Source organism: Coturnix japonica, chromosome 20 (assembly GCF_001577835.2).
Source record: "Coturnix japonica isolate 7356 chromosome 20, Coturnix japonica 2.1, whole genome shotgun sequence".
In the NCBI taxonomy this organism is placed as follows: Eukaryota; Metazoa; Chordata; class Aves; order Galliformes; family Phasianidae; genus Coturnix; species Coturnix japonica.
Genome location: NC_029535.1, coordinates 2,301,514 through 2,327,634, shown reverse-complemented (window position 1 = coordinate 2,327,634; position 26,121 = coordinate 2,301,514). Strand labels below are relative to the sequence as shown.

The 26,121-nt window shown below is 44.2% G+C and overlaps 2 protein-coding genes across 2 annotated transcripts in view; both read right to left on the bottom strand.

The window, feature by feature from the left end:
• The window catches only part of TRPC4AP (transient receptor potential cation channel subfamily C member 4 associated protein), a 29,107-nt gene extending 12,013 nt beyond the window's left edge, over positions 1-17,094 (bottom strand). The window contains exons 1-8 of the mRNA XM_015881358.2: positions 16,929-17,094; positions 9,096-9,224; positions 8,719-8,835; positions 7,211-7,268; positions 6,046-6,101; positions 4,428-4,556; positions 3,202-3,403; positions 988-1,176 (exon numbers count right to left, since the gene is read on the bottom strand). Of these exons, the coding sequence (XP_015736844.1) occupies positions 988-1,176; positions 3,202-3,403; positions 4,428-4,556; positions 6,046-6,101; positions 7,211-7,268; positions 8,719-8,835; positions 9,096-9,224; positions 16,929-17,045 (997 nt within the window). The 5' untranslated portion in view covers positions 17,046-17,094. The remainder of the gene's footprint in view (positions 1-987; positions 1,177-3,201; positions 3,404-4,427; positions 4,557-6,045; positions 6,102-7,210; positions 7,269-8,718; positions 8,836-9,095; positions 9,225-16,928) is intronic.
• A 1,058-nt stretch (positions 17,095-18,152) lies between these two features.
• LOC107322864 (ER degradation-enhancing alpha-mannosidase-like protein 2) lies at positions 18,153-24,430 on the bottom strand. Its single transcript, XM_015881390.2, has 11 exons — positions 24,065-24,430; positions 23,880-23,990; positions 23,751-23,794; positions 23,076-23,189; positions 22,800-22,925; positions 22,165-22,376; positions 21,441-21,582; positions 20,999-21,123; positions 20,178-20,322; positions 19,534-19,655; positions 18,153-18,809 (listed from the first exon to the last, which is right to left on the bottom strand). Exons 1-11 carry the CDS (start codon positions 24,190-24,192, stop codon positions 18,324-18,326), a joined length of 1,755 nt encoding a protein of 584 aa, XP_015736876.1. The 5' UTR covers positions 24,193-24,430; the 3' UTR covers positions 18,153-18,323.
• Positions 24,431-26,121: the final 1,691 nt, after the last annotated feature.

Here is a 26,121-nt window from a genome sequence, read left to right as displayed (position 1 = left end):
TGCCACAAATTTAAGTAGAAAACAGAAATTACGAGTGATGTGGATAAAGTAAATAAGGGCAGAAAAACCTGCAGGTTGCAGTTCAAAAAGTAATGAGGTCTTTATAACATTCATAACTAAGCTGCCAACCACGCTGCTGGAGGATAGTGTGAGTGTTTTTGAAGCCTTGTGAAGAAACATTCAGTAGACAAGAACATGGAAGAAGGAAACCATCAAAGGCTAAAAAGCACAGACGCCGCCTTTGACTCATACATCCCTAAGCCACAAGTCAGTGAAGACTGAGGCAGTATTCTGGGAAAGTATGTCTAGGTTTGTCTGCTAACTGATGTTGTGGGTCAAGAGCTGCAACTGAGCACGTTGCACCTCAGCAAAATCGCCCTCTGAATCCTATTTCAGATTACTGAGTAGTCCCCGTTTGCACAAAAGGGTGCATAAAGGTACGTGCAAGGCACTATTGGAACATTCACATCCTCCTCTTCTTGTGTGTTTTTCAGAATACAACCTTATTTCACAGCCTTCTCTTATGGTTGCATTGACTCTTCTGAACAGTCCCTTGGAAGAAGCTCCCCCAGCAACTAACCCCATTTTCCTTCTGAAAGAGGGGGTTGCTTGCTTCATGTCAAGTGTATGAAATGAATTCCATTTGCTTAAGCTTCAGAGCAAACCCTGGTAAAGTCACTTACCCCACTTATCAGGTATGTTCTTGTCACAGAGGGAGATTAGTTATGAAGGTGCACAGGATAACAAATAAATGGTGTGAAAAGGAGTTGTTTTTTTTTTTCCTTTTCACTAACTTTAGCTTATGAAAACTAAATCAGTGCTACCAGAGAACAAAGCAGGAGTCAGACCTAAGTGCTCATATTTCAGTATTTCATGCAATAAAACCAGAATTGATACTGTTTGAAAGGAAAAGCAACAAATGACAACCACCAAAGATGATAAAATACACATTAGCTGGTGGTGGCTAGAGGAATGTGGGCCAGATACCTGTACTGCTCTGCTCTGCCTCTTCATTTGCCACTCTCATTAATGCATCAAGCACGAGGGCATTGTCCAGCCAGGTGTACCATTCTTCAAGCTCCTGAAGGAAGCTGGAGGTGCCTGTTGTTTCAGATACCTTCCGTGTTGCCAGTTTGCATAATCGTTCAATGAAACCTGGTATATTCAGAAGTGTAGCTGAAAAAGAAAAATCATTTTGCTGTGATTCAAGATCATCAATAGTCAAATCCTCTATACCACCAAGTATCAAAACACCTGCATTAGTAATACGGAAGAGTACAGAGAAACATATTCCACCTACTTAAAAAAATCCAAAGATTGAAGATTGATTACACTCTCCTACAAAGGACTGGAAGACAGCATTCATAACCCAGGCATAACTCAGCACTGACTTGGTTTATATTAGACTGACAATGGATAAAAAGTAGTTCTGTCCTACTCTGACTGCTTCTTTCTGGCCAATTCCCTTTTGCCAACACTGTTGTTATCCAGCCCACAGAGAGTCGGTATCAATTTTCAGCAAGATTAGTTTCTTAAGTAGGAAGAAATTAAGCAGCAGCCGATGCAAGGGCCAGCTCTACCTTCCTGTTCCTCTGTACAATGCCACCTCCAACGTTTTACCTCCTGCAGACCTTTGCCTCAGAGCAAATTGAACCAACTCAGTTCAGTACCTGTTTGGAAAAGGCTTAGTTTCTTATGTATTAGTTTCCTGAGCTAGTTCACCACAGAGCAGAACGGGAGGGGAGCACACGACACCTGCCCCACACTGAAGGATTATAGAACCACTGCACCCTTAAAAAGAGCAGTTAGTCCAAGGCCAGAAGTCACCGATCTGTGAAATCTTTGGGGGAGGACTTGGAAGGTGCCAGGAGGTACATTATGTCCCAGTATTTTCAAAGAATTGTAACTGCAAGACCTGTTCAGACACACGTCTAAGTCTTTGCACTTGCAAATAATGTAGAAAAACACAAACAATTTAGCCATCAACTCTATGCTAACAGCTGTGATTCTGACCACTGGTACCATCTTGGAAAGAATAAACACCGTGATAAAAGGTTTTAAAATTGAATAAGCTTTATAATCTTAGACACAGCTCCGACCGTGCAAACAAGAAACGGTTAGTTAAACATTTGCTTAGGTAAGTTCAGCTCTGCAGGATCTAAGCTTATTGTTCAAATAATTTAAATTAATCTTTGCACCCACAGCAGCATATGCTCATTGCTGTTTACAAGCAAGCTCTGGTGATCACAGGGCAGAAGACAATACACTCCACTAAAGGTTCTCAGCTTCTGCCAGCCATATTATACTCTCCGTCTCTTGCTATGTACTCCATATCTGGCAGTGGTTACAAACAGAGCTTTAACAATCATGGCTAATGCAGAATGCAGATGAGAGACACAGCTCCAACCCCCACCCTCCAACTCTTTTCTTTATTTTCCCTGAGTCCTGAGATGACCTGGCATGAGCCTACAGAAAAGTCTGCTTCAGAAGCTCAAAATCTTTTCAGTATATGAAGAGCTGAAAACAGCAGACTCCATCTTTGAGGGTATTTCAATTCAAATATCTTGCCTGGAAAGTTGAGTATGAATTCAAGACTTGTGCCTCTAAGTGTGGCTTCTGCATCTCTACAGCACAATGAGAAAATGGGCACTGTGTCCCAGGTTCAAGTTCAGATTACACCCATAGATTGCAAAAGCTGGCATGGTAATGGTAGACAACATGACTAACATCAAACATACTTCCCTTGTTGATAAAGACAGACATCCTGCTCATGACAATGCCTGATTAAAATCAGAGCAGGGATTATTCTGAAAGCAGCAACAAAGCTTGTAGAAATTCAGTTCAGGAATTAAGGAGGACAGGAAATTAATGAGAGACGCTAAAGGAAAGGTCGTGGAAACAACCAAGCTACAGAAAACAAATCCAATTATCTTAAGCCATTCAGTTGATCAAAGAGGGCTAAAATGACAGAACTCATCTGATCTAATTACTGATCACATATGAAAGTGAAAGCTAGAAAGTTTCATTAACTGAGAAGACCATTTCTACGAGACCGTTCGAAGAAAGGGAATAAAGACAAATGCTTTTTAAGGCACATCACTCAGGGCATCTGCTACAAACACAGTACGGATCTGACGTTGAGAAGAGCTAGATTGTAAATGGTTGTGATTTTTATGTGTTTGTTCACAATGTAACAATTACCTTGATTAACTTCAGCTCGAGAAGGACCCAAGTTTTTTTTCTGCTGGGCATTTTTTGCAAGAAGGGTGTGCTTGTCATCGCTTCCTGTGTCTAGTTCTGAAATTGTGACAGCAAGGATCCTGCAGAAATTTGCAAGCTGTTGCTGATCAAAACTGGACACAAGGCTTGCAAGATTAGGAATATCATCCAGTTGTATCATTTCCTGGAAGAGACAACATAATCTGCTGAGTGAATCACACATGATATTCACTAAGGCATGGCCTGAAAGTTTCGTCTACAGTTTCTCCCTGGTGAGATTTGTGTATCTCAGTGTTAGTAGAAGAGAAGCAAATAGGCAGTGACAAGTAAAGAGTTTGAAAACAGCTGTGCATCCACAACTGGCATCACTTATGTTCATCAATTCCAGAAGGGTATAAATGCATCCTTAAAGTCTTCAAAGAACCCATCCCTCACTGTGTAGACTACTTCAAAACCATTCAATAGACCACTGGCATTCAGAAATTATGTTTCAGGTTTGTCCTCTGCTTCTATCTGCAGTCTCCTGAAGGCTCACAGACAACAACTAACTCCTAGTTTTCTTTTCCTCCCAGTCCACTTCATTAAGAGAGATAAGAATGATGTTGAAACCATTTTCAGCATAAACTTTTACTAAGAACTAAGATAGTTTCCTCCCTAGGGAAGTACAACACCCTCAACTTCAGTCAGAAAACTAAAAAGCAAAACCAGCAACAGCTACAAGCCCCTGACACTCTCCATATTAACACACACAAGGTGCATTTACTCAGGGTTACACCCCAGATGTTTTACTTGCACCATGTCACAGTATTAAGCTGCAATGACATCAGCAAGTATTTCAGTGCAGGCTCAAAAACCTTTTTCATGCAGATGATCTCATTTGCCCGTTCCCTCAGCCTGCAGCAAACAATTTCAGGTAATCTCAGAGACATGACAAAACCCATGGTAAGTGAGAAGCACAAGAAGCTGAAATAACAGAAATAATCAATGTGTAATTAGAAGGAAAGGACTATCATCCCGTGCAAGTCATGCAGAACCATTACAAGTAGCCACATACATAATCTGGCTTCTGCCTGAACTGTAATTAAAGATAATGTTGGTGTAAACAGTCATGCTTCAAACAAGCTACAAGAACTCAGAATACTATCTTAAGAGTGTCATATCCCCACTGGCCTGGAAAGCCACACAAAAATAAGAAACCAGTAACAAACCTTTTTTACTCCCAAGATATCTTCAATGAGTGTTGCAGTTTGTAGGAATGTCTTTTTGTTTGTCATCAGTGTAAACAGGAAGAGCACAAAGTCATTTCTTTCTGCCAATCGCCTTATGACTCCCTCCGTCTAGAAAGGAGAAGCACAAGTAGACACAGTTAGAACCCACCTTGATGAATCACCTGGCACAGGCACATGTAGGATAGTTTTTCAGAGGCTGTGTTACTAAATCAGCTGCTCCTGAGACCAGAAAGCACTGTGTTTATGGTGACCAAAAGTAACTCCAACCCTTGTTTGAAGTTCAAATGGGCTGTACAAGAACTACAGACTCCAGGATGGGAGGCTACATCTCAGAACAGTGTTGTTTACTTGCTTAAGCCAAGAGTAAACACTGCATGCCTGGAAACACGTCAGAGAGGCTTGCCTCTAGTTTCTCATACAAATTATTATCAGCTCCATTTCATAGTATGCAAATTCAGCTCCCAAATTCCTCCTGAACTGTCAGCGTTGCTTTCAGAGCATGAGTAACCAGAATCCAGTGTCAGCCGTAACAAACTCAGCAAAGAACAGAACAGACATACTAAAGCATGCTAAAGAGTAATTTCTGGGGCCCCCACACAGCTCATTACAGGTAGTTTTCGTGCTCTGATCTCTGACAACACAGATTATCTACTCTGGAATTAAACATAACTTAAATCTCTATGCTGAAAGCACGAAAACGGTTAATGCTGCACACACAAGATATCCACGATCCCAAACACTGCTTCTTCAAGCAAGCAGTAACAACACAGTAAATCAAGTCAAACACAGCTTGTTTCTTAGCTATTACAGTATGCACAGTTTGCAAAAGTCACATTAGCTCTGGTTTAAGAAATATAAGTTGTGTAAGTAAAACGTCATTCCCTCTGCTCTCCTTTCTGCAGTCAGATACAGAGTACTCAAACTCCTGAGATAAAGCTGCTGTCTTTGGAAGAGCTCCAGCCCAGTAACTACCTTCTTGGTTTGTTGTTTTTTTTTCATTAAACAATGCTCCCTAGGCTATGACATAATGAACTGTGTGATTAAGTAAACAATGCTGAAGATGTTTCCTGTAAGCATAATGAGAGGCATGCCCTTCTAGATCTCCATTAAAATTCTAAAGCTGCTTCCATAGCTGCCACTGATCTGTCATCAACTGGTAATTGAACTGATATTTAGTATATGAAGAATTTGCACAATTGAACTTAAAAAGTGTTTCTCAGTAGTGTTACTGAACAAGATACAATATAGCTTGGGTTACAATGTGGGCATTCAATCCCAGTTTCCAACTTCAAGCTTGAACGCATGACGTTAGAAAGCTCCACACAGCTTTCTAATGGGAACATGGAGACTCAAAGATCTAAACAAGAGAAGTTAAGCTTGACAATGTGCCTAAGAAAACAAAATATCCGAATAATAATCCATAATATAGGGTGGCTGTGTATTCTAAAGGGACTGTAATGAAAAGTTTCAGAGTAAATTCATATTATGCCTAAAAGGGCCTGTTATCTTGTCAAGTATAAAACAATCACATCATTTAAAACACAACCAGTGTATCAGTTAAGCTAGAAGAACACTTTTTTACAGCAGTCGTACTTACACATACACACGTGTTGTACAGTATGCTTAAACAGTCCTTGATGAGGTCATCACTTACTGCAAAGGAGAACACAGACATTCACTAGCCTTATGATGATAAGGAATACTAACATCCAAAGCAGTGATATGAACAGCTATGAAAAGAGCAAGAACTTCAGGTCAAGTGCTGGCTTACACCATACCTGCAAATACTTGGAGAAGAAAAAACAGAGGAAGAATCACTACCTACCCTAATTGCTTGTTTCTTCCACAACAACTACTCACCTCTGCCTTGGACTGCAGACAATAAGGTGTATCTGAAGTCTAGTGCACAGCTTAGTCACACACAGAAGTAAAAGACAGAGCGTAAGCAAGATTTCAAAAGGGGAGAGGGAAATCAGAAATTAACTCAAAGTCTGTCAAGTGAAAGCCTGCTGACAGATGTATTAATTCCAGTTATTAAACATGAAAACAAAAAAGGCCTCTTCACGTGGTTTTTTTCATGCAGCATCAGAAAATGTCAGAAAAGCTTTCAATGCTATTTATACCAGCATTTCAATATTTCAGATGTATTTTTGGTACAGACAAACAGCTGCCTCAAGCTCAATTCACTTCACCTTTGAAGTTCTCTGGCATGGCGCAGAGCATGACATTTCCTCAGAAGGGTTGTGTGGAACCAAGCGAATCACAGACAAGATAAATGAAAACACTAAATTCAAGCTGCTCCAGCAGGAAAACTGCCCTGAAGTCATTGCTCCTCATTAACAAACGCTCTTTACATCATTTTGGAAATTACTAGTCACTATGCCTAGGTTGGGAAAAAGCATACTTTACATTATCTTACAATCCACACAAATCCTATTACATAAATAATGTTAGTGGGTTATTGTTATTAATCGTTAACAGCAGCTGTAGTAACAGTAAGATGAAAAGTTTCTCGTGGTTGGAGATTTTCTGCACTGAGAAAAGTTATGCAGATAGCATGATTGCTCCTGAGCTTCACAGCAGGTGAGTATCCTAAACCCCAACATGAATCAGTACTACTGAAAATAAAGAAACCAGTGACTCATTTTGGAACAGGAAATCCATGGCATGGAGAAAAGAGCAACAGAAAAATGGGACAGCTCCTGTCTCAAGAAGGGCACACAGCAAGAACAAAGGAAAAGGCAGCAGAAGTATTTACTCACTTTTTTGTTTCTTTTTCTGTGTCATAAGAGTTGGTCTCATGAGAATTTCTACTAAAAGCTGAAATGACAACAGATAAAGAATAAAGGGAATAATAACTGGGATACAAATAACCAATTAATTTGTCAGTGATGAACCCAAACTTAGTCCCACCTCTGCTGAAATCACTAAGATTCAGTCTGTACAGTAAAAAACCACTGATGTCAGACTTAACAGAAATAGCTGTGCTTATCCTGAAGAAAGAATAACAATTGTATGAAATAGTCTTCCTATGGCAAACTATTAAGAAAGTGAATCTACAAAGAAAGTGATTTCACATTCCAGGTAACATGAAGGATGGGTATCACACATCTCCCAAAGTAATGAACCTTCAGCAATTTGCAAATACATACCGATTTTGAAACAGCAAATCTTGCTGGACTTCAAAATACATTGCAACTATAGATTTCAGTCTGATCTGTACTCTGTAACCCAAGAAAGCTAAAAGAAAACTAAACCTAAAACAACCTGCTACCAATTGAAAGCTCAAACGTGTGCACTTAGATTTAAACATAAAAGTTCTTTATATTCTTGTAGTAAATGTACTGCAACAAGAAGTACTGCTGTTTCTGTTTTAAAATAAAAGGTATTATTTTAAGCAGTTTCATATTATGTTCCAAATTTATTGGGTAGCTGAAGAACTTTGTCCTCGGTTGACAAGATATTAGCAACTAAGCCAGTGTTGTTCCCAGAACAATACACCCTAAATAGATGTTTTTGAAACAAAGGCATGCTGTTGTAATAAGAGTGAATCAGCAAAGAGACTGCAAGAACCATAAAGTCAGTCCACTGAGAAACACGAGTCAGATGTTTCTAATGAAAGCTAAGACTGCAGCGGCTGATGATTGGGAATTTGAGTAGACTCAGGTATCTCTGTAACACCAAATTGCAACCAATATCTACACATAAACCAAGCAGCCCTGCTTAGTTGTTTCTTTTTCCATAGATAAAATGGTGCGCACTGCAGGCCAGCAATAAACACAGACCATCTTGCTAACAGAGCACACTTAGTGTGCTTAACAAGTCCCCACACACCTTCAGTGGTAAAGGAAATTCTCAGTGCTCTAAATCTGACTGTATTGCACTTAATCTTACAACTAGAAAACATTTGAAGCTATTTCTTAATATCCTAGAGGTCTTGTAGCTCATTACAAGCAGGTTACCTGAAGAAACAATCCTGTCTTTTATGTAACATGGAAATATGTCTCTCCTGCACCAAGGACTCCATATCTGGACTAGGTACTACAGGTGAGGCCTCACCAGCATAGAGTAGAGGGGCAGAAGAGCCACAATGGTAATGGTTAACATCAATACAGTAAAATCATTCTGCAGATTGCATTTAGAAGAGTCTCAAAGATCCTATTTATGAATGTAATAATGGCACAACTATTTTGCAGAAATATTTGGAAAAAACAATCAACCAACCAAAAAACCACCCCAAAACACAGCAAACCAAATAGAGCATGCTTACATCAACACCTCCAAACAAGTCAAATGTGTATGTATTGGGGAAAGTGGACTCCTGAGCAGCTTTTCTATCTTCTGTCACAAACGCCATGGCTTCCATTGAAAGAAGTGGAGAGATTTCCTGCATGCAATGGAAAAGAAAGAAAGATTCACAACGAATACTATTCATCTGCATATACACATCTTCCATAGAGCATCCATGTGATCTACTGACTAATCAACTACAGGCATTCCTAGCTCTTATCTACATTCAGTTCACAGGTACAATCATAGAAACAGTTTCTAAAATCACTGTTAGTATGCACATGTAAAGTAAGCCTTTATAGAAAGCAACAACAAAACAGCACATGGATTCCAGAAGAACACAGCAGTGGACACTACCTTTAAGATGCTTTGGCACTGGGAGAAATCACTGTTTGGGTGACTGTGCTCATATAGCTTTTGTAACAGCAGGGGAATCCCATTCCACTTCGCTTGTTTATCTCTTTCCTTCAACAAGGCCTCTGTGATCTGCAACAAAGGAAGAATTTAATTCCCACGTGTCCAGTGCGTAATGCTCAGGAAAACAATTCGTCCACAATAACAATACAGGAACAGCACAGCACATTGGTCATAAATGACAACCAGCACCTCCACCACCAGGGGAACAGCACTGTGTTATCACCTAAGAAGAAGGCTGCAATCACCAAGAACATCTCAGCATTTGCTACTACATTTTTGCCAACTTCCTCCAGCTTTCCACCTTCTCAAAACACACAAAAATCCTCAATATTTATCACAATGTTTATTTACAATAAAAGTGGCACAATATTTATTGCACCTGAACACAAAAAAAATCAAGCTGCAGCACAACGCTGATGAATATTCCACTCAAAGAAGCTGCAGCAAGTGCTGCAAAGCAGGAAGGCCTCCAAGGTGATCCAGCAGATGCTCTAAAGGAGGAACTCCTTTGTGAAGCCCCCATTGCAGTTAATGTTAACCAAAACACGACCCCTCTCCTTAATGGGGCTTCACCAGACATACCTAACAAATCTGCAGGACTGACTTTTGTACAGAAAGTTATGGCCGATGATGACAATCTTGTCCATCCTGCAAGATTTCTGGCAATATGTTTTACACACCCATCCCCAGGCCAGCAGGACCATATTTCAGTGCAATGCTAGTGGATTTTCAATTACCCCAGACCCCATCTGCCCTCTCTATGTGCAGTCACTCCCTGATCCCTGGTTAACTCCATGCTTCCTTCCATGCTCATTGTTCCAAGCTGCAGCCAGGAAATCTCCTTTCTTATTGTTTCAGCCCAGGCATCCTTCTCAGCTATACCTCAGAACAGTCCCCAAGGGCTGTTCAGTTCCTGATTAGACACAATTATATGCAAATATACTCCAATTTCTGAGTGAGAATTTAACCCTTTTCTTTTCTCTCTGTGCAAGACAGCATACAATGCATCCTGAAAACCAACACAAGCACATGATGGCAGCATCTGTGGATCCTCTCCCTTCTTACCTTCCCGGATACATAAGGCTTGTTTGTTTTTCCTTCAATCAAATACTCAAACCGGTACTTTAAGAATCTCAAGGCTTTTAAGGGTCAGTTTTTCTTGTTACAAAGAATGATCAAAGCGATATGAGCAAACCTGGTCCATAATGCTGTTCTCTTCAGTTTTCAACTTTTCTCATGTTTCCAACTTTGAATAAGAGTCATCAACCAGCATTGCTGGGAAATGACGCAGAGCTCCTTCTATGGAAGCTGTTCCTACAAGAAATGGTAGGGCAAAACCAGAAAGTCAAAATGGCTTTGCGTCACCTGGGCTGTGAATAATGGGTCAGCTCCTTTGAAGCCACAGATCCCCATTCCTCCCTGCAGCACCCAGCAGAGAGCACGATGTGTTCTGCCACTGCCCCATCTCGGCGTGGGAGGAGCACACAGCACTGAGCTGCAGGAGGAACCAGATTAATTGCTGGGTAAAGTGTAAAGAACGCCAGGGAAAGGCTCCAGCTATCCAGCTGATGGAGATGATACTGCAGCAACACTGAGGTACATGGGCTCCTCTCCCCAACTGATGTATTTGTGCTAATCTGCAGAAAACTTCCAGCCTTGAATTTCTGAAAGACTGTAGTAAACGTTTCCTTACTCTCATCTTCTTTTAACTTCTTTCCAAGAGAATTTTTTTCTTCTCTTGATTTAAAACCCATCTTTGGTTTCACTGCAAACTCCAGCCTGTGCTCCCCATTCTGCAGTCATGAGGCTGCTGTGGCTCTGAGTATTTCCATTGTGGTAGGGCTGTATTTGCCAACATGAAGATTTTGGATTCTGTGGAGGGATTCAAACTCAATTAAATCGTACGGAGCTGTCTTCCTTTACAGCCATTTTGGTTAAGATGTGTATCTCTTGATTGCTGTAACTGTAGCAAGTCACCAGTTTTCCCTTATGAGCAAAGTTGTTTTTTTCCTTGCTCTCTTTGGGTAGACATCCCGTGAGCAGCCATCAGGATTAATGGGGCCCCCTTCCCTCTCTCCAATACATTTTTGGTCTCACATAATCAGGCTAAACTCAATCAAATGTAGATCTCTCAGAACTCTTCACTCACTGGACTGCAGCAGAGGATACCTGAGGGATCCCCACAGGAAAGTTGTGATGTTAGACCCTATCCAAACTCGCCAACCACCTAGCCTGGTGGGACTGTCTCAACCACCTCCTGCTCCAAGCTGTGGCAGCCTGGATCTGCTGGAAGGGCACAGACATTCAGGAGGATTTAAGCACTGAGTTGAAATGCAGCAACAAGCCCCCCCAGTACAGCAAGGTAGGGCATGCACAGCACTTCTCACCCAGAGGATTGCAACCGATCAGTTCCCAGCAGATTACCCATGCACCTATAGCTACAGTAGGAATACTTTCCCAACAGTTAATGTATGCTGAGGAAGAATTATACACAAAGTCAAAGAGACCGCAGATAAATCTATATACTTTTCCTCCTTCCTCCTGTTAGAAATCCTTTTGTGTTCCTTAAGGGCATCAGTTAGCAGTTTCTAACATTCAACAAATATTAACAAATCCCTAAGCAGCCCTGTGCTCCTATCTCCCTGAATGCACACCCCATCTGCCAAGCTCCCCCTTCCCTTCTCCCCAGCACCTGCTGCTGTGTTCACGCAGGACCACAGTGCTCCAGGCACAGCCCCTGCTGCCAATGGTCAGAGCTGCACCATGTGCTGCAACACCTGTTACCTGCCTAAAGCCTCTCGCAGTGATGATTGCTTCAAAGCCTCTGTACGCCTTATTTCACGTTACCCTTCAAATGTTTCAGTCTTACTCAGCAGTCATTACAGGAGGGTGCTTTCTACTGATATCTGAAAAGGCAAAAACAGTTAACTCAGGTGTCCATGCATCTTTCACACCACTAAAGGACTCATTCTGGGTCAGATTTTAAAACCATCTTCCCATCTGTAGGCCCTGATTACAGATCTCAAGGAACAGATACAAGCACGTGGCCTCAATGTATTTAGAAGGAAACAAAATCCTTCCTATATCCCTTCTGCCAAACCTTTTAGGCTGCATCTTTATAAAACAGGAAACTAATATTTGTGCAATGAAATATTTAATTTTCCTCCCCACAGCACTAACTTAGGAAGTTGTCTCTGAAACACCGCCAGGAAAATGATTATTCACAGTTTTGGGGACCGTCCAATCATTTCTGCTCTTTATTGCATTTTCCTTCCCTGTCCTTTGGCCAATCTGTTTCTTTCCTCCCTCTCCTTTTCGCAGACATCCTACTACCACCAGGCTAACTCCTGCCCCATTTCTTTTTACAAGGCAGCATTACAGACACGTAACCTCAGGCCTCTGCAGCAACTCTGGTAAGTGCTTAAGGACTAAGAGCAGAAGCCCACAGCTCCCAGTTATCTGCTGGGTCTTTGGCATGGTGTCAGCGGTTCACCATGACACATGGAGACCGGGGTAAGAACACGTCAGAGGCCCCCAGTGTTTTATTTGTAAAGGCAGCTCTCTCTGCAGGTGGCATGAAGTTGGCAAAAATCCCTACTGCCAGCCTCCCTGCAGCCCTGGGGTGTGGATTACACTTCTTAACACTATGGCTCCTGCAAGGCCCAGCCCGAGCCTGCCACCTTCCTCCTGACATCCCAAAAGAGGGGACAGACACAGAGGCACAGTGACAAGGACAGGCTCTGCCACAGCTTCCAGCTTGGCTCAGCCACCCCTGTGAACCCCAAAGCAGTGCTCCACTCCCTGTGTCTGCAGGAAGAGAGCACACCTCGTCCACCTCCAAAATCTACAACCCTCTCTGAGAGCAGAAGGACTCCAAAGCAGATCTTCAGCAGCAGCAGCTCTTCAGAATCACTGCAGGGCTTAGTGGAATGGCTACCAGTGTTTATTGTGACGATCTCTTGCTCAGAGAAAAAAAAAACAAAACAAAAAAACATCAATAAGATCGTAAAATATTAACTTTTCACTGATTACTCCTGCCTTAAAACTGCCAGTTTCTTAAATCCATTTTGAAAGCAAACAACATGTAAAGATAGCAAGGAAAAGGCAGGAGCAAGGAACTATCACACCTGCAACTGTTTGCCTCCCACTCACGTTTAGTCAAGCAAAATAACACTCCCAGAGACTAACACTGCTACTTCTCAATATCATCTCCAGCATATGACAGAGCTCTGCTCCCTGTTACATAAAAGCCAGTGCAGGCTGTCCAGCACTAGCTGGCTGTGCTCTCCTGAAGAGGTCTAAGCCTGCTCAGAGCAATACAATTAGAGCTGCTAGAGGGGATTACATTCACGTGAACGTCCATTCGTTGTTGCTGTCAGAAGGAAACAAAATTGGTTGGAAAACACAATATTTTCAGAGATTTCAGAATGGGAGGAGATGGAAATCTGCATGAGATGGTAGAAAATGTTTTCCTTTCACAGCAAAATAGTTCAAAGTGAATAGGGACTACACAGCCAAGGAGAACCACAGAACAGCAGATTGTGAGACAGAGCTGGAAAAAATGGACTCTCTTTTCCACTCCGATTGTTTCAGCTAAACCTTGGCAGCCCTGTGAGAGTGTGAGACCAGTGCTGACGCTCTGCTCTTGGGACTGCACCAGAAGCATGCTAATTTGCCAGCAAATCTCTGCCTAATCCATTATTATACCACTTCTCTACAGGGATTCACATTGCTGCACCTAAATGTCTTCTGGTTACATGTTGTAGACGTGCTTTTCACAGGTCTCTTGCAGCAGATGAGGTGTATACCCTCTTACAGATGGGATGAAGTTTTGCTCAGAGCCTGGTCAGGTGAACCAAAATGTTCCCTTACCTTGATGTAACTGCAGCACAAACCCTGTTGTGTGTTACTTACAATCCCTCTGTGCCAGGACAGGCACCACAGGCCAGTTCACAAGTAATATTTTCCTTATAGGCTGTGTGTCAGTTCTGGAAAGTCAGTCTGCTTCTTGTTTACCAGCACCTGAAAAGCCCCTTTCACTTGCTCAGTGCTCAGCACCAGGGCAAACCTTTATACGAGGTTATACAATCTGAAACAGAGACATCCAGGGTAGCAACTGATGCTAGCAATATGGCTAAAAGGGATATATGAACAGGTAATGGCAAGGTTTACTAAAACCTGCTTAATTCATCTAACACCGTAACAATAATGCATACAGGCCAGCTGCCAAGAACATGGTGACTTCTGGTAGGTGAGCATGTGGCAAAGATCCAGGTTGTAGAGGTTTAGTTGGCCTCAGTGCTGCCAGATATTGACGGAGCTGTTGTCCAAATTATTTTCACGTCCTTGTACGATCAGACTGATGAATTTCCAGACATACAGACGTGTTATTACCATCTCAAGAACTGTTTTCTTCATATCAAAAGAGATTCTGAGATCACCTAAAATCAGTACTCAGAGCTTGGTTACAAACAAAGCAACTCCGCTGTTACCCACAGAAGAATATTAATTGCTTCCCAGGGAGCAGATGCTGGAAGTAGCACCAATACTGTGGGAGAACAGGGCTCGGATGGCAGGAACCACAATAAGCAACAGCGTTTCCCAATCTCTCTGAAGTAAGTGCTGGAAAAGAGTTTCTCCACAGGACACCAGATGTGCAGCTCACACAGCCTGAGACAGCTTCCCTGCAGAGAACAGTAAGGGTACCCTCCTGACTCTGTTCTAGACCCGAACACAGCAGTTTGGAAGCCCTCTGCTCTCAGGCTTTCCAAAGCAAATGAGCTAAGAACCCCAATCCAGGGCTCCACGCTGCTACCGAGGAGTCAGAAGAGGAAAACGGTCTGATGAGCTCTGATAAAAACAAGACTTGAAGTACCCAAAACTGCCTCGTGCTTCTTTAAAGGTTACGTCAAAGCGTTTTAAATTTAGATCTACAAACAAAAGACTCGCTTCAAGGTAACTGTACAAAGGCACAATTCACAACGTTGAAAATCATTCAAGAAGTTTCGTGTTGTTGGTGTTCTTCCTTCCCCTTCCCCTCAGTCTAAGTGATTCAAAACTGCATTCCTACCACATTTGTGAAGCACTTGGGAGCCCTACGGCCCAAGCTTGAAGTTTCTCAGCTCAGCAAAGACACAATGAAATTTATAGAGAAAAACAAACAAAGAAGCAACAAAATCCTCCCTGAATTCAGGCCTTGTGAGAAGGAGGATGTAACTGGCAGAAGTCTCCTTGATTTCTCCAAGTCTGGCCACTTGTGGTTGGATCAAACAATTAAAACATGGTACAACACTGTGCTTCTCAAGCTAAACGAAGCCCAGAGCAGACACAGCAGCTCAGCACTTCATGTTGGTGCACAGCATGGTTACAGGTTTATTTGGCTTCAATTGCTATGGGAGCCAGAGCGTAGAGGCAGAGCTGGTTGAGACAACACGCTCTGTGCCTACATGCCTGCAGAATGCTCTCCTAAAACAATCCCATTGAAACAACTGCCTGTAAAACAGAGAGTAACAGGGTTAAATCCAAGCAAGCAATGTGCTTTTTCTCCAAGCATTAACCAAACTGGCATCTGAATGAGGAGTAGAAGCAAGACAAAGCAGCAGTTTACAAATCACCTCCTGCCTCTTCTACCTACCTCATGTACAGCATTAGGGCTAGATGCTGATTTGGATGAACAAGTACTCTCCTAGTAATCGCTCAGAAGCCTTCTTAATGGAGGAAAACACCCTGATGTCTGAACTAATGAAAATCAATTAAATCCCATTTCCATTACATTTTAAGACTTAAGATACTGTAGCTTAATAAGCGACAACCAAAATGTAAGTTCTTTACGCCGTGCTTCGGTTTCCTGGCTTTGCACCTTTCCACGTTTAACCTTTAAAAGAAATACTGACTGTTCTTGGCAAGAAGAAACGACCAGTCCAAAATGCCAGAGCAGCTTATTAAGGAAGCTGCACACACACACACACACACACACACACACACAGGACAGGCAGCAGCCCAGGTGAACGAGCTGCTTTCATTCCTCACTATTTCCCAACATCATCAGCTAAGAAGGATGACGATTTCCAGCAGACCTGGAACATACACAAGGATAACCACCCACACGGAGCTGTGCCCCTCACAGCCCCAGACAGCAGAAAAACCCCTTCATCCCACGGCGTGTTTGGTTGGAGCTTCAGGTTTATAAATACCTGAGCTGTGGGAGCCATAGTGGCGAGTCTGGTCTCTTTTCAGTAGTGAGTGGGGACAGGACTAGGGGTAATGGGATGAAAGTACAGCATAGGAAGTTCCGCACGAATATGTGGAAGAACTTCTTTACTGTGAGGGTGACAGAGCACTGGAACAGGCTGCCCAGAGAGGTGGTGGAATCTCCTTCTCTGGAGATATTTAAGACCCGCCTCGACGCCGACCTGTGCAACATGGTGTAGGGAGCCTGCTTTGGCAGGGGGGTTGGACTCGATGATCTCTAGAGGTCCCTTCCAACCCCTGCAATTCTGTTACTCTGTGAAGGGCCGCCTATCGCCACATGAAGCCCCCAGCCCAGCAGCACAGCACGGCTCTGCCCTGCGGCCTATCCATAGGACGGGAGATAAAGAGCCCGCAGGAGGCCTGGCCCACGTAGGTGGGGGAGCCTCAAGCGGGCCCAGAACGGCTCCCAGTGCGGCCTTATGGCCAGGCCCCGGGGCAGGCCCAAAGCGCAGCACAGCGCTCCGCCCGCCCCACAAGGCCTCGGTCGCAGCTCCCCCATCCCATAACCTTTCCCCACGTTACCTGCGCCCCCCGCGTGAGGCCTCGCCCGCTGAGCTGCCCGTGGCGGAGCTGAGCCAGGATGTTCGTGGGGGCTCCGCGCCGCCTCCGGCCGCCGGGCGCAGGGCCTACACCCGCCATGGCCGCTGCCCCGCTCGGCCCGAGACAAACAGGAAGCGCCCCCTCCCCCGCTGCTTTGTACGACGGACGGATACAGCGCCCCCTTCCGGTCAGCGGGCGCCATGCCGGAAATAGGCCGCGCGCTGAGCATGCTGGGAAATGTAGTCCTGGAAATGTAGCCCTGGGGGGCTTGGCGCATGCGCGGTGCGCGCTGGGAGGTAGCACGGCGGAGGGGATGTGGAGTTGAACAAGTGAGGCCCCAAGGGGAAGTTTAAAAAGAGGAAGGAAATGGGGCAATTTCATAGGAAAAGCGTATCAGATTCTGAAGAAAAGAGCACATTGCAGGGTAAACCAAGCCTTTGCTAAGCCATGTTACACCTCAGTTTGCAGATGGCATTACCTGGATGCTTCCTAAACCAGTTTCAGGTGGGCAGTACTGACTCGTGCTGATTCTACGCGCTCAGTTCCCCATGTCACAAATGCCTTCCATCCATTGAGCCATCCTTTGTGCTTGATAGACGTGCTAGATCTACAAACACGAGCCCTCACCTCATGAATCACAAGGTTTTCCTAACAAATCACAGGCATTTCAGGCAACAACACGTTCATAATGAGGCCAGTGAAAAACAAAACAAAGCAAATCACAGAGGAGGGATTTGTCATCTCAGAGCTGCAACTAGAGCTCATAATTCAGTTCTTCTTCCTTATTGACAAGGAACCATTTAGGCTCGCTTTTATGGAGCACAGTAAGCTGTGGACTCTGCAAAAGGCTGCAATACTTCGAAGTTACTGTGAAATAAACACAGTACCTCTCAACCTGGACAGGCTTTTCCTTCTGAACGCCTGCTTGCTGTTCAGGTAACCAACTGTTTTGAAGTTAGCAACTTCATAGCATCAACAGCGAATCACATTTATGAATCATAGAATCACAAGGTTGGAAAGGACCTACAAGATCATCTAGTCCAACCGTCCTCCCTTTACCATACCTACAGAAAAACCCCAACCCATATCTCCTAGCTCCCTATCCAGATGCTTCTTGAACACTGCCAGGGATGGGGACTCCACAACCTTCCTTGGCAGCCATTCCAGTGCCTGACCACTCTCTGAGAGAAAAAGTTCTTTCTTATGTCCAGTCTAATCAGCAGCAGCAGAATTTAATGTGAAGTTTTTTTTCCACTTCATACAATTCACATTGTGAGGTACGACTTTTTCCCCATTACAAAACTAGAAAAATATATTCCCAGAGTCCGGATCAAGTTCAAGTATAAATTACTATTTATACTGATAATAAACATATACTCAAGTGTTGTCCAAGAAGACCTGTCCCAGTACAGCGAGTTTAGAGTTAAAAGATTGACTGGGGCAACTCAAAAGGGAGCGTGAGCTCTTCTTAGAGTTTCTTTTCTTTCCACCTAAAGATGCACCCGTGGGGTCTTTCACACATCCCCCTTCACCACAGTCAGAAGTCTGTTTTAAGGGGAATTTCTTGTTTTTCTGAAGTGAGTAAAACTCCCGCATCAAATCTTCCACTTCCCACTGCTCTTCTTTCCTCTTCCTACAGCAATGCAGTGCAGCAGGGTCTATGGGATGAGCTTCGGTGTTGAAGATGTACCCTCCAGCATTCAAGATGCATTCGCCATAAGGGGTGATCACAGCATCAAAGTCTGATCCATCGTTGTGAATGAAGTTGTCTGGGTCAAACAGTAGGTACAAGTATTTCACTGTTTCAGCCAAAAAGAAGGATTCCATGCGGTTGTCCAGCCTGTGGTCTCTCAAGTCTTTGATCTACAGAAGAAGAGAACCAGTGGGTTACATTTATATCCAATTCAAGAACTCAGGAAGGGAAAAAGAAAGTAAAACCAATTTGCAGTTCATCTATGCCAACCAGCACAGTATCAACACAGCCCATATTTTAGATGGTCGTATACAGTTTACCAACACATTTTCAGCTGTTTTGAATTAGTATAATCCAGTGATATAAAACAGGGAACTAAGTCAAAAGAAATATGCTTCCTACAGGGGTAAGGAGAATATTTCCCATCATTTACCTAATTATAAACGAACAAACAAACAAACAAACAGACACTTTCAATCTTCAGAAAAGAGAACTTCCAGCTGTTTAATGAGCGGATGGGATCCCCTAGGAAACTGACTATAGAAACAGATGAACTGATCAGAGCTGGCAACTCTTTAAGGATGCTTTTATTAGAGTACCAGAGCTCTCCATCCTCATATGTAAGAAATGAAACGGGGAAGGATGAAACCAGCAAGGCTAAGCTGGTCAAATTGAGATGTTATGTTGAGATGTTCTTGTTTCCACTGCCTGTACATGTGGCCTGGGAAGAGTACTCCCAGAAACATGATTGTCAGTTCAGCTTTAGAGAAAAACATGGGGTTTGTTTGAAAAAGAAGCTGTGTTTTAATAGATGTGATCGTTTGACTTGAAGCACAAAATCATCCATAAGTAAAACTTGTTACCCAAAAGCTGCTATTTAGCAGCCACACTTACAGTTGCAAACCCACAGTCCACCTTGCTGATCTTCTCTATGGACTCCACTGCATCTCTTCCCAGTTCTAAGAGTATGGGATCTCGTGTAGCACGGTACAGATACATTGCGCTCTCAATCAGCTCTGCCAAAAAAAAAAAAACAACCCAAAAGATCTTAATAGGAAATGGATTGCACTGTAGTACTACAGACAACATTAATTCTCTTATGCATTGATGTCTGCTCATATAACTGGAATTAATTTGATTCGGGAACTCAGCAGAACTAGAACAGTCTTTCACTTCTTAAATCTAAGGGTATAAGCAGTCACATTCATATTTCACATGACTTTAAAGTAAAACCATTCCACGTCAGAGAACGTAACACAAACCTGTCATATCCGACACCAGGAACTCAATTCATTAACAGGGCCTCTTTATATAATAACACTACTGTCTGCTTTCTTTAATAACCCTGCCTTTGTGAATAGCAGAAAGCAAAGCATTTGGCTTTGACCAATGGACATCACTGGTGAAACCCATGCAGGACCCAGTCAGAACTAAGCTGGGCAGGAGCTTTTCAATGGCAGTTACTGCAAACATCTGCTCTTATCTCAGCACCAGAACAAAACCAGAACTTCACATTCCTTTTTCTTTCATTTGCTTACCTGGCCTGAGTGGGTATCCCTCTCTCTTGTCTACTGTATAGCCCTGAGGAATGTTGTAGAACTCAGGCAGCCCACCAAACTGCTTCCAAACAGTGTAATAGTTGAGGAAGGTTCGCATGGCATTATCTACATCCCCAATTAGGCTCTGAGAGAGACAAAACAATCAGCAAAGCAACGTCAGAGTGAAGAAGAAACAGTACAAAGGTTGATTCAGTAACACTCCCATAGTCAAAACAAGGGATGAGAAATGAGTTGCTCGGGAAGTCTAAATGGTATGATAAGCATTTAGACATGATGTCTTAAGAATAGGTAGTAATGAAGAGATATCAGATACTGCTTTTCTGTTGGATAACATTATTTTGGGTGTGCAAAATTCCAAGTCGCCTTGATTTCCAGTTAACAGAAGGTGGGGATTCCTTTAGAATCCAGTTTGTTCCAGTAGGGATAACCAAGTCCCAGACCAAACATAGGTAGAGATAAGAAAGCAAACTTCTCAGTGTATTCCTGTAGGAAGCATTCCCAAAAAGCATGTGTTTATGTGGTAGCAGCAGCAAAGCTGTCTTGCTTTCCCTTTAGGTCCCCATCCAGATTACGAGGCCACCATCAGTTTGCTACATCAAAACCACCTTCTACGCTTAGTAACTTTGTTTAATTAGACTACAGGAGTAGTCAACATTTACTCTTCCAGAAACTGAGTACTGCTGCAGACATCACCAGAGTTTAGAACAGAGCTTTAAGCCAGCACAGACGAGGGTTACATATGTGACTTATAGATCAACTTAAACAACACCGCTGTATGCTACCAATGCGACAACTCTCACCTGTAGGCCTGGCCAGTAAGCCTCCAGAGACTGAAAAACAGGCATGGACACTGTTCCTTTGTACATCTGAACCCAGAGGTACCAGTCATCAAACTTTGTGTAATTTTTGATAGCTTTGTTATATTCTATGTATTAAAAAAGAGAAATAAAAAGCAAAGGTGAGGTGGTAATAAAACTAATGTTCTTTTTCAGAATGACTGGAGTCCCTGTTTCACCTCAGCTGTGTCAAATGAATGAGCTGTGCTGAGTGTGCATTTCCTCCTTGTCAGAATGTGATAACTCTTATCACAGACCATTCCAAAGCATTACAGCAAAGACACTGGGAACAGTCCCAAATGGAACTTATTAGCCTTATACTCCCACAGGGAAACTTTTACAGGTGAATACAAGGGCACATTCCTGGGACCCTTCAACACTAGGGAAAACAAACAAACCTGCTTACCGAGGAACATGGCCATCAGCTCCTTGTCCTGCAAGAGAATGGCTCCTTTAACAAGGTATTCAAAGTAGGAGTCCACTCCTGCTCCAATGCCAGCATCTTGGGCCACCCATTTGGCAGTTACCACATCAATGTGGTTACCAACCTGGAGGAAGTGTAGGGAGAAGGAAAGGGAATGTTAGAGTGGAGACAGAGCCCATCTTGTAATTAATTAAATTACTGAAATATTAAATTATTAAATTCCCCGACAACACCACACAAAAAGCCTCTAACAGATAAACAGTAATACAGTGACAATATTAATGAGTGTTTTCTCTAGTACAAGAGACGTCTACCAGCACTAGAGAAGTACAAGCCATAGGAAATCATTACTCGTGGATTTTCTGCTTCCAGTACAAACACTGCACTGGCCAAAACAAAGTATCACGCTACTGTAAAAATCCACAGTCTGCACATCATATGATTGGTGCTAATTTCTATCTTATGAAAGCATAGAGAAGGATGACAAGGTACAGAGCAGGATGCCAAGAACATCAGGGGCATGAGAGAGATGCCATGCTAATGTTTAAATAGATCCTTCACACCTGGCAGTCTTCAGCCTTCAAAGAGCTGTAGGAGAATTTAAGAACAATTGGGAAAAAACCCTTTTTCCTTAGTTTATACTTTCGACACTTAAAATAGCATCCCCTTAAGCTACATGAAGCTTAGAGCCTATTTCCTCACTCACCAGACCAATATCTGAGCGGTTTTTCCACAGTGCCTTCAGAGCCTTCCTGGCAACATCCTCAAACACTGGATCACCAGTGAGGTGGCTTAAAGTGGCAAATTCCACTATAAAAGTACCGATTCCAGCAGTACAGGTAACTGGGGTCTCCCCTGGGTTTACTCCATGCAACAAGTTCACTGTTCCGTAGGGCATCCCAGTGGGAGTCTGAAAAGCTGAAATGAGATATTTGGATCACGTGAAGGCATTCACTGTCACATCTTATCAGATTGATAAGGTGCACCCTGCAATCCCAGGCACATACAGCAGCAACTGATTGGGATGGAGCTACAGAAACTACTGCAGATCTACTCCTCACTGTCCAGAGCAGGGTCTGCATCCCTGCACAAACACAGCAGGCAGTGAAACATGACTACAAACAATGGTCAGCAGCAGATAAAAACTGAGCTCAGGATTGCTCAAGGGTAGCCTAGCATAAGAAGGAAATGGTGTTATGCTGTCAGAGCACACAGCACAACCCAAAGAGGGGCAGACAGGGCTATTCTGTAAGCTCACAAATCAAGCAGTGCCATCTCCCTCCAGCACACCAGTCACTTCAGGAACCACAATTCAGCAGCACAAAACAGCCAAGCTCTCACCTGGCAGCAGTTTACGAGCTGCTTCCTCTGCCATCCTTAGGAGAGGTCCAGAGCACGGCCATCCCACCTCCACCTCAACGCCAGCCTTCTTGGACAGCAAGTGAGCAGAAAGGAGGCCACCAACCACTGGAAGATGCATAGCAAGAATCCCATTAGGAAATGCTGGGATAGAGGGAGAACAAAGTCCCAAACCGGTTGCATTTTACCCTGATGCAGAATGGGATAGTACATGGTTAAGACCCAGTTCGATGCCTTAAAAGAAGCACAGATAAAAGCACCTCACCTTCGGATAGTTTGTTTCAAAGACAGATGCATTGACATCGATTGTCGAAATCCACCCCTCCTGCAGCACCGTGACCACACGCTGGAACTCAGTGACATTCCCAGGATCTGCAGTGTGTGACAAGAGTGTGACAGCACAGGAAAACAGGGGCACAACCCCCAAACAGGGGGGATAAATTGACTTCTTACATGGGCAGGGAGTGGTAGGAGATCGGGGAATGCTTTACAGAATCACAGAATGACCCGGGTTGGAAGGAGCCTCAAAGGATCATGTAGTTGCCAAACCCCCTGCCTGTGCAGGTTGCCACCAACATACAGCCTCTTTACTAGATACACGTAGGTTGCCCAGGGCCCCCGACCAACCTGCCTTGAACACCTTCAAAAACAAAAAAAAAAAATGGACGGGAGCCGATCCGACACCTCCTGGGCAAGCGCTGTTCCAGGCCTAACCACTCTCGCTAGTAAAGAACTTCCCCCTTAACATCAAACTAAATCTTCCCTCTTTTTAACTTTAAAACCATTTCCCCTAGTCCTGCTTTGTCAGCCCTTTGCCAAGAGTTTACTGGAGATTCGGGTTAGATATAAGTGGTTATTCCATTGCTCACAGGGCAATGCCGAGCTGGCACCGCTGCTCACAGCTCTGAGTGCCATCCCTGCAGCTGCCCGTACTCACCAGCAGCGTGTCCAGCGCATCGATCAGCGTCAGCGAGAAGCTGCGGGGAATCACGGAGCAGCTGCAGCTCGGAGCAGCTCACGCTCAGCCCGTCGCCCCTCCCCACCCCTCCCCGTCCCCAATACCTGCCCCACGTGTCGTGCCCGTCGCAGGTGAGCGGCCGCAGCTCGTCGTAGGGGAAGGCGCTCTCCAGGTAGTGCTCGTAGGCGTGGTAGAACATGGCGCGCACCCTCTCCCTGCAGCACACACAGCACAACATAACTCACACCCTCCTAACCCCGCACACCGCCCCTCCGAACCCCGCACTCACCGGTACGAAGCCACGTCCAACCCTCGGGCGGCCGCACCGGGCACCGCGGGGATCCGCAGCGAGAAGAGACACAGCAGCGAACCGAGAGAGCGGAGCAACGCCATGGCCGGGCCGCCGGCAGAACGCATGCGCTTAGAGCTCAACAACTCACATCCGACCCGCACATCTCCTCTGCTGGCTTAAAGCCGCTCCTCCTCATCCTCACATCATGCAAATAGTTGCTCCTCTTCTTGCTTTCAAGCTCGGTACTGACCCTAAACAAACCCTCCCTCTCCACCTCCCCGCTCCGCTTTGGAGGGAGCTGGAGCCAACAGTTATTAGAGCTGCAAAGCAGGATGCTTTAGGAGAGGCAGCTCGGTGCTCTGACATAGGATGCATAGCAGAGCCAACCCAGCGCTCTGACATAGGATGCATAGCAGAGCCAACCCAGCGCTCTGACATAGGATGCATAGCAGAGCCAACCCAGCGCTCTGACAGCCCGTGCTGCTGTTCAGCAAGACAAGGGGCTGCAGGTGGCGTTCCCCCATCAGCTAAAGCCAAAGCGATGCTCCGCCGTGCTGCCCCGCTAGGTGTCAGTGCTCTCATTTCGGTTCTGGGGCTGTTTAGCAGCTCTCCGATTCTCCAGGCTGCAGCTGTTGCACGGGGAAGTATCAGAAGTGACGCTGCTTTCTGTCCCTCCAGCTGGGAGGGATGATGAGAGTCGATGTCCAACATGCACCGAGGGCAGTGCTGTCACTGCTCCGGGGACACTGATGGACCAGGTGGGTTCTAAGGTTGTGGTTTGTGGGGAGCACAGTCAGCAAACACACACAGCTGCCATGGGATGGACATCACTTGGAGGTCTGAATGGTGTCTGATGCGCCCATAGCACACAGCAGAGGGACACCAGCACAGCATGCACGTTTCCTCTGATCATGCAGTGATATCTGCACTGATGCAACAAATCAGAGGTTGGGGAAGCAGTGCTTTCAAACAGACATAAGACTGCAATATTTCAGCTGCCTCGGAGATAAGTGCTGCTCCATATGTCTGTCAATGGCTCTTCGGGCTTTAGGACTTTATGAAAAGGCAAAATGATACCAAGTTTCATTTGGATGTGAGGGGGAATGTAATGACAGGGGTGTTGAACACGTTGAACTAACTTAACATTATGGCATCTTTAGGCTGACGGCTTGTTTACTACTCGCTAGTACACTAAGTAGCGCTGTTGCCCTGCTTGCGATTTTGATGCCCATTAAGATGGAAAGTATGTAAATCAGGATTAGCCATTAATATTTATTATTCATGTAGGAGTTTGCCTGTTCTGAGAAGGGGCGTAAACAGGAGTTTTCTGAGCTCTGAAAACTGTTGCTGAGGTGGTTCTCTTGAAACAATTTTCCTTTGCAGCCAAACATCGATTCTTAATCTGAGTGGCACCCAGAGCGGGATGGAAATGATGATTGATTTTTCTCCGAGTGCTGTGGGCTGCTGCAGTTGAGATTTCACTATAAAAGACATTTCCAATTGCTTTCTTTATAAGTTCAGAATTGATTTTATTTGTTTAGCACCCGAATGTAAAAGACATACAGCCCAATTGGAGACACGGCCTTCCTCTTGCTGCTGTGATGTTAAGCCATGCTGCAGATTCAGAGACAGCACTTGGAAGCGACAGCAAAGATGAGATGAGCAGGCTCTGCAGCACTCCTCCGTGCACCTTCCCCGAGTTCAACTCTCTCTCTTTACATCTCCCCATCCTTTCTTTTTCCTTCACCATCCCGACTAACTTAACTAACAAGTCGTTGCAGAAGCTGTTGATAGGCAGCAACCAGAGAATTAATGCAGTGAGAGCTCCTGTTCCAAACAGGCTCATGCGGGAGCTGTTGTACTGTGTTCACAAAGAGTTGTGGCTCCATATAGAATTGAATATTTTATGCAAGCCTGGCTTACTGTTGAGGTTTTGACAAGTGAGAAAGCAAAAATAAAATGGAGTTAACATCAATGTGTCTTGGTTTTTAGTGTGAGGATTGATGGCACCCACGTTACATGACATCGATAAAGTCCAAAGCTGCCAACTGGTG